At 42.7% G+C, this 14448-nt stretch overlaps 1 protein-coding gene across 1 annotated transcript in view; it reads left to right on the top strand.

Annotated features, from left to right (window-relative positions):
• The first annotated feature begins 3424 nt into the window (after positions 1-3424).
• Positions 3425-14448, top strand: part of LOC109918915 (sodium/myo-inositol cotransporter 2-like) — a 69283-nt gene continuing 58259 nt past the window's right edge. The window contains exons 1-5 of the mRNA XM_020518862.2: positions 3425-3583; positions 7726-7797; positions 7880-7984; positions 9605-9664; positions 10699-10803. Coding sequence (XP_020374451.2) covers positions 3425-3583; positions 7726-7797; positions 7880-7984; positions 9605-9664; positions 10699-10803 — 501 coding nt within the window. The remainder of the gene's footprint in view (positions 3584-7725; positions 7798-7879; positions 7985-9604; positions 9665-10698; positions 10804-14448) is intronic.

Here is a 14448-nt window from a genome sequence, read left to right on the forward strand (position 1 = left end):
TGTCCTCTCTCTCTCTACCCTCTGTTCTCTCTCTCTTTCTCCACTCCCTGTCCTCCCTCCCTCTGCTCCCTGTCCTCTCTCTCTTTGTTCCCTGTTCTTTCTTTACTCCCTGTCCTCTCTCTCTATCCGCTCTCTGTTTTCTCTCTCTCCACTCCTGTTCTCTCTCTGTTCCCTGTTCTCTCTCCCTGCTACCTGTCCTCTCTCTCTCTCCGCTCCCGGTTCTCTCTCTGTTCTCTGTCCTCTCTCCCTCTGCTCCCTGTTCTGTCTCTCTCTGCACCCTGTTCTCTCTCTGTTCCCTTTTCTCTTTCTCTCTGTTCCCTGTCGTCTCTCCCTCTGCTCCCTGCTCACTCTCTCTCCCCTCCCCGTCCACTCTTTCTCTCTGTTCCCTGTCCTCTGTCTCTCTCTCTCTGATCCCCATCCTCTCTGTGTCTCTGTTCCCTGTTCTGTCTCTCCACTCCCTGTCCTTTCCCTCTCTCCACTCCCCGTACTCTCTCTCTCCGCTCCCTGTCCTCTCTCTCTCTGCTCCCTGTTCTGTTTCTCTCCGCTCCCTGTTCTGTTTCTCTCCATTCCCTGTTCTCTCTCCGTTCCTTGTCTTCGCTCCCTGTTCTCTCTCTCCGCTTCCTGTCCTCTCCTTCTCTGCTCCCTGTCCTCTCTCTCTGCTCCCTATCTTATCTATGGTCTGACTAGTCTCTCTCCCCTCCTCACACTGTCAGGCCCCTGAAAGAGGTGATGGGTGATTGTTAGACAGGAAGTACTAGTATGCAGCAGTTACAGGCAGGGAGTAATGCCAGGAATAGAAAAACAGATGAATGATACAAGTGATACAAGTAGCCTTGCAGATAAAGGCAGCTGCTGTTACAAATATGAAAGGGAAACAGGTGACAGTTACAGGTCTGGGAATAGTGAAAGATGAGATGTGACAACAGTAGACAGGAAAGACATGACAGTTACAGGCAGTTATGAAGAGCCTAGTGTCTGTTCCAAACAGACAAAAGTTGACAGATAAAAGCACTAAATAAATGTAAAGCTAAGTGCTACTCTCGGAGAATGAATTCTGCGCCACCTATGTCCATTTAAATAGGGTGATATCATCAATGTGTGACCACTTCTGTGTGTTGGACAATTTGCCCTGAATACTGGTAAAAAAGCCTCATGTGATTGGGAGATAGAATAGGATAACCCGAGCCAATCAGAGGTGGTGGAATGAAAACCAACCAAACAAACAATAGGAGCCAGCAACCACCAGCCAATCAGGTTTAAACAAAGGAGAAGCGCTCCTTCCAACTGTCATCAACTGCCATTCTTCAACTGGACCAACTTGGATGCAAATTCAAAAACCTGGCATTAAAACCTCCGCCACCTCGGAGGCAGCAACTTGAAGTCAAATGGTTTCTGTCTACATCCCAGAGCTGTTATGAAGGAAAAACTTCTAAGAATAGCATCGATATCATTTGTTAATAAACTGAAGCAGCAGAATATTTCCAAACTGGAAGGAAAAAGCATACAAAGTTGTTTAATCATTCATCCAACGGCTCTATAAGGTAACAATATTCTGCCTCAAAGCATGAAAAGCATTGTAGCTGTTTTGTTTTATATCTAGCCACTTTAAATGTTGAAAAACATTCTAAAGGCGCTTCAGAGAAGTATAAAAATTGATTCAGACCTGACATTGATATAATTGGTTGAGTGCCTAAAAGCTTGGTCAAAGAGGTGGATTTAAAGAGGACCCTAGTGAGGGGAGAGTAACACAGAGATATTAATAGGGGCATTTCTTGGCCAATAATGTTAAATACACAGCCAACAATGCCTGGCAGAAGGTGCAGATTTTTAAAGTATATTCTTCCCGTTAATGTGGTCATCAACGGCCTGGCCAGTATTTGTTGCCCATCTTACTTGTCATTGAACTCAATGGTTTGCTAGGCCTATTCAGAAAGCAGTCAAGATTTTGAGATCTGCTGCAGATCTTCAACCATGTTGAGCCTCTGGGTTCCTAGTCCAGTGCTTGGAGTGTTGTAAGGTTGAAAGTGTTAGAAATAAAAAGCCATGAAATGATTTAAACAGGTGCTTGAAAAATGTAATTCTGAACATTTTATGAACATGAACAAATATTCTCATTGGACCTCATGATAGAGGGAAGGCCATAGATAAAGCAGCTGAAGGTTGAAGCCTGAGGAAATCCTGTAGTGATGTCCTTGGTCTGAAATTATTGACCTCTGAAACGCACAACTATCTTCCTTTGTGTTAGGTACAACTTTGACAGAGAGATTTTCTCTTGTTTCCCATTGACTCCAGTTTTGCTAGAGTTCCTTGATGCCACACATGATCAAATGCTGCCTTAATATCACTTCACCTTCGGAGTTAAGCTTGTTTGTTTGTGTTTGGATCAATACAATTCTGCTGCTGCCGATGGCCTTCAGAGTCTAGTGGTTGCCCAGTTTTGAGTTGCTAGACCTATTAAACATTAGTCTTATTTAGCATGGTGGTAGTGCCGCACATTGGGGAATGTGAGGTAATATAATTTTTCTCCCTCTTTTGGTTGCTATTGCTATGATTACAATAATCTCGGTCAAGAGTAATAACATTTCTATCATTTATTATGCAAATCTGAAAACCCAGATATTTGCTAAAAGGATCAAGCCATAAGGTTGTAAAAGAAAACTGCGCAAAAATCTAATAACATTGAAGCTGATAACTATATTTTAGTAGTCTGTTACATTAATGTTATTATAAGTACAATGATTATAGTTACTTATACTCAAAACAAACTTCTCAGCTCAAATTGCCTTCCACGCCCATTTGAAATACACCCACAAAAAAATTGAAGTCAGGTATTTCACAGAATTAGGAGGATTAACACTTGCTCCACATTGTATTTCAAATGTTTGCATAAAGTTTGAGATTTCTTGAGATTTCCATTTGCTTTGGAAAAATCATTCCTTTAAATCTCCTCCAACTGTCTCACTGCCCATTTCAACATAGGTATCTTTAGTATTTTAAGTGTGGCCATCGAGATTCAGAATGGTCTTCATGCTATTGTTTTTACGGTCTGGCATCTTGCAGCTAGGAAATTTGACCCTCTCTTCTCGACTCAGCTATTCCAGAAATCTAACTGTTAGTACAGTCCTTCAGTTATCAAAGGTTTTAATTCCTTTTAACCAGTACATAGAATTTCAACTGAATTCTGTTCAAGACAGATATTCCCTGCATCTCTTGTTCTTACTTAAACTGCTTGTTCTAATCTAATCTGCTCAGGAATCACGCATGGAAATCTATTCCCACTACTCCCCTCCCTTAATTAACTTCTTGATTATCCTGTTGATTTATAATTAATTAGTTCTCAAGCAGCTTGATCAGAGTATATTCAGATATAATATATACTCTATTTACATAAGCCTTATTTTATTCTTCTATTTTATGTTCAAGTATGAAGACAATTACAGAGAACCCTTACTTCAGGGCAGACAAAACTCCTGCCAGCACATTGGAACCCCTTGAATGTGTCATCATGCATCAGAAACTGAATGGGATCGACGCTATTGTCCTGGGTGTCTACATTTTACTTATTTTATTTGTAGGAGTCTGGGTAAGATCTTTATCTACTTACTAAACTGCTGGCTACAAACACACTCTTGGTTAAAATGTCTTCTTCTATGTCCTTTAAAGAATTAGACTCAATATCATGAGTTATTTTGAAAAATCACCATTTACAAAGGTTAAATGTGAACCCCAAAATTTCAGATGTAGTGCAGATGGATCAGGCAAATATCCATAACTGCAGCTGTAATTTAGGGATGGAACATACTATCTCAAGGAGTTCATTTTATTTATGTTTCCAGCCATTTTTTTTTTTGGTGAGGTAGATGCCATTGTTGAATTTTCTGCCTACATCTTCTAAATCAAAAGGATACATCTGAGGCCTGCTTGTAGCCACACTTGATCTTTTCTTTAAACCACCATTGAACCACCAAGCATGGATTTTTGCTGAAACCAGTAAAAGGCCAGTTCTAAACATTTATTTGGGAAATGTGATTGGTCTGGGGAGGTGATGTGGTGCATTTGGGTAGTCTTATAATCCCAGCTGACTGTAATATTGGACAAGTCTGATCCCAGAGTGAGGCAAGGCTTGATAGACCATAGTTTTGCTTTTGCCCTTTTATTTAATGTGGAGGTCAGAAACTGAACACATTCACGAGAGCTGCCAATACACTTACAACAAAAAAAACAACCAGGAAATCAAGATTCAACACTTTTACTCCAACAATATTCTTACTATTAAACCTTAGTGAAAGGTTACCCCAATATTCATGATAAAATTCCTTGTTCCAATGAAATGGGTGTACTCAGTTCCTTTCAGTGCATTCACTTGATGCTATTCTCCAAAATTAATGTCTATCCTCATAATCTTTAAACAAGATGCTAATTCAGCTCACTATTACAAGCAAGTAGGTTTGCAAATAGGAGTCAAAGCAGACTACTCCATCTCTCACTGAAACAGGACTAATGTGGATGGAGTGTGGTGAGGGAGTGAAGTATGTGTAAAAACCCAGCTGCAAAGGTCCAGTTTCAGAGTGAATAGCAAGATGTGATGCTAATCAAGCAGTGTTGACTTCAAGCAAGTGTGCACAATAACTGAATTCAATACCGCAGCTACAAAAACAGAAGTTGCTGGAAAAGCTCAGATCTGAGGAAGGGTCACTGGACCTGAAACATTAACTCTGATTTTTTTTCTTCACAGATGCTGCCAGACCTGCTGAGCTTTTTCAGCAATTTCTGATTTTGTTCCTGATTTACAGCATCTGCAGTTCTTTCTGTTTTTATTCAGTACTGCGGCTACCTGATTGCCCAACTTGTTAACCTTAATCTTTAATATTATTCGGGTAGAGGAGAGCTTAATGTACCAGAATTGATCAATCTGATCTCGTTCCCATCTGTTTAAAATTTGACAAAGACAAGTCAGACCATCAACAAGGCTCCCACATAACACATGGGGATGAAACTAATATTGCAAAGGTCTGGACCAAAGGCATCATGACATCATTGACGTTGAATTAAGTGAGTGGACGGGGTTGGAGGGGGTGTTGTGGGATGGAGTTGAGGGGGGAGTCTAAACTACACAATCCCTGGCAACTATTCAGAGGCAGGTGAGACGGTTGCAGGGTGGTAATGTTAATAGACTGGTAATCCTGGGCACTTGGGCTCAAATCTCACCACAGCAGCTGGTAACATTGTAATTTCTAATGAATAAATCTGGAATCTAAAATTAGTTCCAGCAATGGTAACTGCCATGAAAAAGAATCTCATTTACTATTGCCCTTTAGGGGAAGAAAGTTACCATCCTTTTCTGGCCTATACCCGACTCCAGACCACAGCAACGTTGTAGATTCTTAATAGTCCATAAATGGCTTAGCTAGCCATTCACTTTGAGGAAAAATTAGGGATGGGCAAAAAATGCTGCCCTTGCCGGTAATGCCCACATCTTATGAAAGTGTAACAATAACACAGTATCACTTTCTATTCCTCTGATGACAACTCTGTCAAGATCCCCATTAAATAAATAGTGATCATGTTGATCTCTCCTTCCTCCTGATCATAACTCCATAGTCCTCTGTCATCTCCTGAGCATGATCCATTGTCCTCTCCCCATGTGCCATGCATTGACCATGATGATGACGCTGTAATCCCCTTCATCATCCTGCTCAGGGTCCCAATGGCCTTGCCCCCTCCTAACAATGACCAAGTTTTCATCTCACCCTTCTCAATTGTGATCCATTCTCTTGATCCCTTCAGTCCCTTGTGATCCATTGCCCTTTCCCATGGCTCAGTGTTGCAATGGACATCTACTTACTTTATCCCCTGAGCCACTGGAAAGTCCAATATTGAAAAGAAAATGTGAAGAGATGAAACAGATAAAATTGGACAGTGCCCAAAAACAGGTGCTGGGGTTGTAATTTGCAATTAACCTGCACCAGTTACTCTTGATACATGTGGGTAGATGTTTCATGTGACATCATCATTTACTTGACAGGTAGATGTATTAAATATACTGATGAATATCTGCATTCTGCAACATGCTCAAGTTCATGCAAGTCTAACCCTATTTTAGAGGCAGCTTCACCCCTAAAGGGATGGTGCATTCTGTGGAGGAGCAAGAACTTGCCAACATTGAAATGGCCACATGGATGCAGTGGTTCATGAAGGCCACTTGCCATCTCCTTTTCAAGGGCACCTGGGGATGGGCAATAAATGTCAGCCAAGCTGACAATGCTCACATCCTACAAGTGAATATAAAATACTGAGGTCATGACCAGCAATGGGGCTGAAACTGTTGAACATTGTGATATTTTAAAACCCAATCCTGCTCCTTGTTTTCCCATCATTTCACAATCTCCTCTGATTTAGGAGTTGCAGATGGGTCAGTGGTCCATGACTACCCCTCACCTGGAGCTTACCCTTGTGCCTCATTTCTTTCAAATAGCCAAGAATCACAACCTGATCAAGAAGTGGTGCAAGTTTAAGAGGTACTGGGGAAGAAACGACCGATACTGAAGAAATACTATGACCCACTTTCACACTTGCAGCCATCAGCTTGGATGCTGAGGCTGTGTGCACTTTAGAAGGTACTTTCAAGATGAGACCTGCTTTCGCTGAGCCACCAGGCTGCAGCTGGACAATGGGGTTGTGCAGATGCCAGTTTGTCGGACTAGAAGTTCTGCTGTAGATGAAGACGTCGATGGAGAGGCATATGCAGAAGGCCGATGAATACGCACACAACAACATTTGGCAAGGCTGCCTGACAGCCTATGGACATTGTCAAGGTGGATGGAGAAGTCCGACATGCAATGATGCACAGGGCTTTGTGCAGACCTTAAGACTAACCCCTCCATGGGCATACTGGTCAACTTCGGGAGAACTCTTGCAGACCCAACCATGATACAGGAACTGATGGCCAATATCTCAGCTTCCAGTACTAGCAGATGCCATGCAATATCTGGATGCTGCACTGGAAGCTCAGACTGAAGTTAAATAAGCACAGCTTGCTGCTCTGCAGGCTCAGACTGCTGCCGTCCTGGTTATAGATACCACTGTTCAAAGAGGCTTGCAGGCACTTAGAGCAGTCTGCATTATGTTCTCTAGCTGATCTGTGACATTGCTGAAGTGCTGACCTGGGGTGAGTGGCAGTGGCTCTGTGCAGCACAGAATTGCTCTCAGGGTGACTACTTTTCTTCCTCTGCCAATGCCTGACTGCTGGCTATCAAGCTGAGTTGGTACTGTCCAGCCTTCTTTTTCAAAGCCTCATGAGGTCATCCTGCCAGGCCATTTGTAGTCTCTCCCACAGATAGTCAGCAGCTTCTCACAAATCATGCTGCAGCTACTGGGCTAGTACTAGGCCAGGCAAAAGGCAGGCAGTCAGGGACTATATGAAAAACATGGTTATTTCTGCACTGGTTTGTTTTTGGTGGTAATTTTTATTCTGGTGTTGAGGGCAAGGGGATATTGTGATGATCTGTAAAAGAGGGAGTTTTCTTGGAGAAATGGGATGCGTTCATTGGTACAAGTCAATTAAGTCAATGATGCTCTTCAGAGGGTCAGTGTAGACTTGATGGGCTGCGATGAGGAGGCAGAGAGATGCACAGCTAGTTTTCCAGGGTTTGGGGTCTAATTCTTCAGACTAGCAGCATTGTATTAGATTAAGAATGATATATTGTTTCTGATTTTCTCAAACAGTCCATGTATAAGTCAAAGAAGAACACTATTCGAGGCTATTTTTTGGCGGGAAGGAACATGAGTTGGTGGCCAGTAAGTATTTTGATTCACAGCTAACATTGGACAGCCAGCATTTGACATTGCCTGGTCTGAGACTTCAATTTCTTTTATACAGGTTGGAGCATCACTATTTGCCAACAATGTGGGAAGTGGCCATTTCATTGGGTTGGCTGGAACTGGAGCAGCCTCTGGAATTGCTGTTAGTGTGTTCGAGTGGAGTGTAAGTTATTTCACATGTTGAAATGTTTACTTGTAAAAAAGCTTCCGACTAAATCAAAGCATTCAGTTATAGAAACAAGATTTAGCCAATCAATTTCTTGAGTCTGCTCTGCTATTCAATGAAATTGTGGTCAAATTGTAATTCCCTTTATGTACCTGGCTTGATGCTGTATGGCAGAGAATTAAGGTTTAGACAACAGATGCAGAGAGAAGGTGAAGAAACACATTAAACAACACCAAGTGGTTACAAACTGGAAATAATTGCCTGTGAGAGTGATGGAGTTGATGATAACAAGTGATATCAAAAGTAATTTGTATGGGCTCCTCAGGGAAATAAACCAATTGTTACAGACATAAAGCAAGGGGACAGGACTGAATAGATATTGGAGCTCAACCTGTGGCCTGTGGGCCATAAACAGCCTGCTGGAGTGTTCCATACAGACTGACGTATGTTTTACTGGTAAACAAATCTACAGGTCATTCATAGAGTCCCATCATTAATAATTACATAATCTTACACAAGAATGATCATAGACCAGGATGATATAAAGTGAAAGTTTATTGTTTTTAATTTATTTTGTTTTCCTTTTGTTTTATTTGAGCCCAGAGTTTCAAATATAGGTAAGTATAAGTGGAAGATCTTAAAAGGAACTGCTCCTCCAATTAGAATCTTTTCTCTCCATGTGTACTGCAGTAGGTTGATGGTGAGCCTATCTGCAGCAAATATGGGAGAGAACTGTGTGTGATTGGAGGAGCCACAAGCAGCCCAAAGCTTGGACCCTGTAGACTGGAGCCTGAAGCCAGGAGCAGGCCGAGGCTCAGAGCAGAGCCAGGAGTACCCTGAGGTCTGCAGTGGAGCCAGAAGTATCCTGATGCCCAGAGCAGACCCCCAGGAGCACCCTGAGGCCCAGAGCTGCAAAGCTTGGCTGAGGAATTTGTAACCATTTTCAGCCTGACATATTGAGTAGATAATCCAGCTTAGCCTCCTTAGCCTCCCCAGCAGCACAGATGCCAGTCCTCAGCCATTTGATTCACTCCTCGTGATAATAAATGAAGACACAGGATACTGTTAAGGCTATAGACACTGTCAACATTCCAACAGAAGTACTGATGGCTTGTGCTCTTGAACTAGCCACACTCTGAGACAAATTTTTCCTATTCCAGTTCCATTACTGCGACATCACTGACATCAATTTAGCAATGTGAAGAATTGTCCAAGTCTGACCTGCCTACAAAAAACAGGATGAATCCAGTTGACATTCAATGGTATTGCCATCGTTAATACCCACAGTATCACCATCCTGAGGGTTACCATTGAGCAGAAACTGAATTGAACCAGCCTCATAACAGCTGTGACTATTAGAGCAAGTTAGAGACTAGGAATTCTACATCTGGTAGGGACAGCAAAAGGGGATAGCTGTGCCTGCTGGCTATAGGATAGCTGTGTCCAGTGTGGGAATGATTGCTGCATCTAATGGGAGAGAATAGCTGTGTCTGGTGGGAGGGGAGGACATTTGTTTCTGGTGGTGAAGGGAAGTCCCTTTGTGTGAAAGGATAATGCTGTAATGCCAAGTAATACAAGATCATACTGTTATAATTTTCTTTGCTTTTTCTTCTGTAGGGAATGTATGCTTTGATGTTACTAGGGTGGCTGTTTCTACCCATATACATTGCAGCAGGGGTAAGATTACATTTTAACTACTTTTAATGCAAAACACTCATTTTCACAAACTTGAAAATGTCCTGTTTCAACTTTAAATTTTATCCTTTATTCAACACCTTGCATAACCCCAGGGAGGGAAAATCAGAGCAGGATTCTGCAAAATATCAGAACAGACTACTTCATGGAGAGTTTTGGAATGGAAAGGTAATTGATTTTTAGCAAAAATACAGAACAAGTGAGAACAAATCAGCAGCTTGGGGTAATCATCAATTTTGCAAAAAAGACCAACTTCACTCCAACAAATTGTGTCCTTAAAGACAGTAATGCAGTTCAAAATAATAAAAATGGAGTTTGATTTACTAGTTATCATAAATCAGTGAATCTGGTTATGTTTTATGAATCAGCCACTCTTTATATGGTTTTTTTCAAACTGATGGAAACAGCAAGTCACCTGCCTCATATCCATATGCAGCAGTCATGATACAGACAGTAGCAACAGTGTGAACCATCTGCAAGATGCACTCCAGCAACTCACCAAGGCTCCTTTGATTTCATCCAAACATGCAACTCCTACCACCCAGGAAGACAAGTGCAACAGCTGCATGGGAACACCACCAACTGAACATTCCTCGCCAGCCACACACCATTCTAACTTAACTATATCACTGTTTCCAGGTAAAAGTCCGGTGACTTCCTTCCCAATAACATTATGGGTGTACCTACTCTCGTGAACTGTATAAGTTGAAGAAGAACTCACTACCGTCATCTCAAAGGCAATTAGGGATGGGCAATAAATGCTGGCCTGGTTAGCTTGTTTGCATCCAGTTAATGAAAAAAAAAATCTATGGTGGGAGATCATTGTTTCCAATGGTGACTGTGGGAGAAGTAGAAAGATTTCTGCCTAATCAAGGTGGATGTAATCTGAATAGGGATCTTATGTGAGAGCAGTGAAATTCAGATGTATTTCTTCTATTCGGCCTCTGGATTTACGATTAATGGTTAATTCCCAATTTCCACATTTGCCCTAAAATGAGCATATTATCTCTTTGCAGGTCACCACCATGCCTGAATATCTACTGAAACGATTTGGAGGCCAAAGAATTCATTTTTTAATAGCTTTACTTTCTTTGATTATCTATATATTCACGAAGATAGCAGTAAGTCTGATTCTTTTTTATGATTCCACATATATTGCAAATTTTGCAAGTATTTTTGAGAATACTCGATTTGAATATGAAGTGAACAATTGGGAAAACTGCATTTCTGCTGCATGCCACACATTGTGACTACTTGACATTCACTGTAGGTCCAGCACACTATCTCTCACCATCCCCGACCCCTAAAATACAATATACCTCAGTGCTATACTCTCCATATGTTGTATTGCTCTGAATAACTTTAAGGAGGAGACAGATGGAGTTTTAATAGGTAATGGTTTGAAGGGTTATGGAGAGCGGACAGGAAAGTGGAATCGAGGCTGAGATGAGATCAGCCACGATCATATTAAATGGCACAGCAGGCTCCAAGGGCTGCATTGCCTACTCCTGCTCCTAGTTCAAAAGTTTTTTGTTTTTCATACGTAAAATCCTGTGTCCTTGACCATTTCATACTACCAACATGGATGATCCAACTATCTTTTGATCGTATCACAAAAATTGTAATAACGAACCAGTAGCTCATTTTATACGTACTCTAATTCATTTTCTATTGACTCCAAAGGAACAGAAAATCATTCATGATACAAAGTTGTGGTATAAAATGCGTCGTATTACAGTAGGCCCTAAGCAGGATAATGGCACTGGCTGCACTCTCAGCCAATTCTGGTGTAGGCCGCAGGGTGCCCGGTGCGTATGAGTGTGTTGTGCATACACTGGAAGCGAAGGAGCGTTACCATCAAGATGTTGACTGATCATTCCGAATGCTTTTGTGTTGGATTCAGAAACTCAGTTTATATATGTGATTTTTCAGAAGCACTTCTCCCACCTCCATTTGACTCAGGACCATTTCTGGTGGGGACTTATGTTCAACAAGGCAGTAGTTGCTGAACTGGGCCACTCCTATAAGCTGACCTGGAGCCCTTAGACAGTCTTGCCAGTGGCTTTCACGTCCACCGTGGCTCCCGAGGAGAGTACCTTTTCTCCTCCTTCAGCAGTGACAAGCATGGTGATAGGGCATGATGCTTTGCTTGGATAGTTCAATTCCTGTTGGGGCAGCATGCATCAACTGCATGTAGTTGACTCTGCTGACTCCTATGACAATGGAGATAGGAACAGTTACCACAAGGGCTGCCATTTGATAAATGTGCTGTTGGTATGCGAGCATGCTAATACATCATATCAGTGAATGCCCATTATCGTACCAGCAACCACTATGTATTCATGGAGCACAGTCAGCCATTCTCACTGGTCTCAGCGCTACTCGGAGAACAAGAGCATGGCTGCTTGAGGTCAAAGGGCAAAAATAAATGACTAGTGTGCGTCTTTTTTGCCGTCCAACCAGATGAAGGAAGCAGGCACATAATGAGAACCACAGAGATCTCATGGATCTGGCAATCAGCCTACAAAGGCAACAGTTCCACTTCCTTGACTGTGTGGTGGGGGCAGGAGCAGGTTACAAAGTGTAAGGTGGTCAGATGCGTCCTTCATAATGTTACCATCTTTCAAAATTTGGAATACACTTTGGAAGAGGAGGAAAGGTCAGGGAGTAGAAACCCGGGACCATTCCACTCAACTTTAATTGCTAGAGACTCTAGCACAGACCCCAATTTCAATAAAGTTCTGCTGACAACCATTGTAACCAGCCACCATAGGCACAGAGAAAAGATTCTATGTGATGCCATCCACCATTAATGGGGATGGTTCCACCATGATCTTTGAGAGTGATAAGAAACTTTCTGGTCAGCCTGCCAATGTATCCTAGTATGTGAATGTGCATCACCAGCACTCTCCCACATGGTACCTCTTCTCATTCCTCATCTGAGTCCCCTAGGCATGTGCCAGCTGTGACCTTGCCCACTGGGGAGCTGACACAGGAACTGTCCTATCGCCCCCACCCTGACTGAAACCTAACATGACTAACCTTGTGCAGATATCAATTTGAAAGTTAGTTCAATGCTAGCATCACAGCTGGTACCTGCAAACTGTCAGGTCTGGTTTCAGTTCTTCGTTGTCACCAATGTTCCTTCTGAACACTTTGTGCACCTTTGTCGTCGAATGCATGGCCCTTAAATTTGTTGCACAGAACATGCTTGTGTACATCTTAAGGGGAACATTGTTTGTGTGCAGCCTGTTGTTTTCCTGCATAAGAAGTTCCAGAATGGTGTGCACCATGCTCTTTTACAGCTTAGACAAAACATTGCTTATCACTCGTGTGGGCTTGCTTTCTCCTGTATTCCCGGGTGTGCTGAGGTTGGCTATAAGGAAGCATTAATTCAGAAGGGAAAAGTTGCAGGATGGATGGAAAATCCATGGTCACAGTATCTGCACCTTGCATACCATGCCAGTTAGCAGGATGACTTAAGGCAGGAATGTAACATCCTTGATAGTCTCAGCAATATCAGATGCTATGGACTCTGTCACAGGTGGCCATATGATGTAAATCAACATGTCCTCAGTTGCTATCGGGGAGTGTAAGCCTGCTATGGAGGGTTGGGCCAGCTGGTCCCTCAAAAGAGATGGACATCTCACTCAAAATGTTGTGGTGCCTTCAGCTGATGTGTTTTCTATAGCTGGAGATATGTGGAGGCTGCAAGAGTTGGTTTTGAGAATGACATCATAGAAAAGAGTGTGAGGGTGAGTTGGAGTATGTAAATGCTTGGTATGAATCCTTAATGTTAAGAATCAATACTGAGTGAGTTATGGGGGGGTGGGGTGGGGTAATGTATTGATCATTGTGAGGTACTAGAAGTTATGAAATATCATGAGAAGATGCAGCCACTGATCTTCATCATCTGGTTTGGGTCATTAAACGTTCCAAAGAGCTGCTCCCAGAATCTGAACCTCAGCCTCTCTTGCTACTTCTTTTCATTTGAAGGCTTCCTGCAGAAACACGTGTTTTCTCCTTCATCGGATCATAGAATCCCTACAGTGTGGCAGCAGGCCATTTGGCCTATTGAGTCACACTGACCCTCCAAAGAGCATCCCACCGAGATCCGGCCTATCCCTGTAACCCTGCATTTTCTATGGCCAATCCACCTAGCCAGCAGATCTTTGGACTGGGGGAGGAAACTGGAGTACCTGGAGGAACCCCAGACAGACACGTGGAGAATGTGCAAACTCCACACAGATCGTTGCCCGAGGCTGGAATCAAATGTAGGTCCCTGGCGTTGTGAGGCAGCAGTGCTAACCACTGAGCCACCATACTGCCCTTCTGTCCAACTCCATGAATAATACTTTCAACCATTGTAGTTCTCCACACCATACTCCCAACAACACTGGATGGAACTTAATGCCCAACCCAGTAGCAAATTTGGTGATGGGGATATTTAATTGTATGGGAGTGTGACAAGTGGGGACCCTACCACCCCTGCCCTGATTAAGTCTGTGACAGGACGGTTTCAACATGGCTTTACTGCCCAGCTACTAATTGACACCATCAAGTCATTATTAATGCCCACAATCCTGCTCCAGCTGCCAGTGGGCAGGTGTTTCACCATGCAGAGGCACTGAAAAACATATTCCATTGAGATTACTTGTGGCCCTGTGGTGATGGGTGGTGGTGATGATGGTGTTGGGAATGGTGACTGGTGTTGGTGTTGATCTTCTTGGTGTTGATGGTGGTGATGCTAGTGGCAGGCAGTGTGG

This window comes from Rhincodon typus, chromosome 21, assembly GCF_021869965.1.
Source record: "Rhincodon typus isolate 14 chromosome 21, sRhiTyp1.1, whole genome shotgun sequence".
NCBI classification, from domain to species: Eukaryota; Metazoa; Chordata; class Chondrichthyes; order Orectolobiformes; family Rhincodontidae; genus Rhincodon; species Rhincodon typus.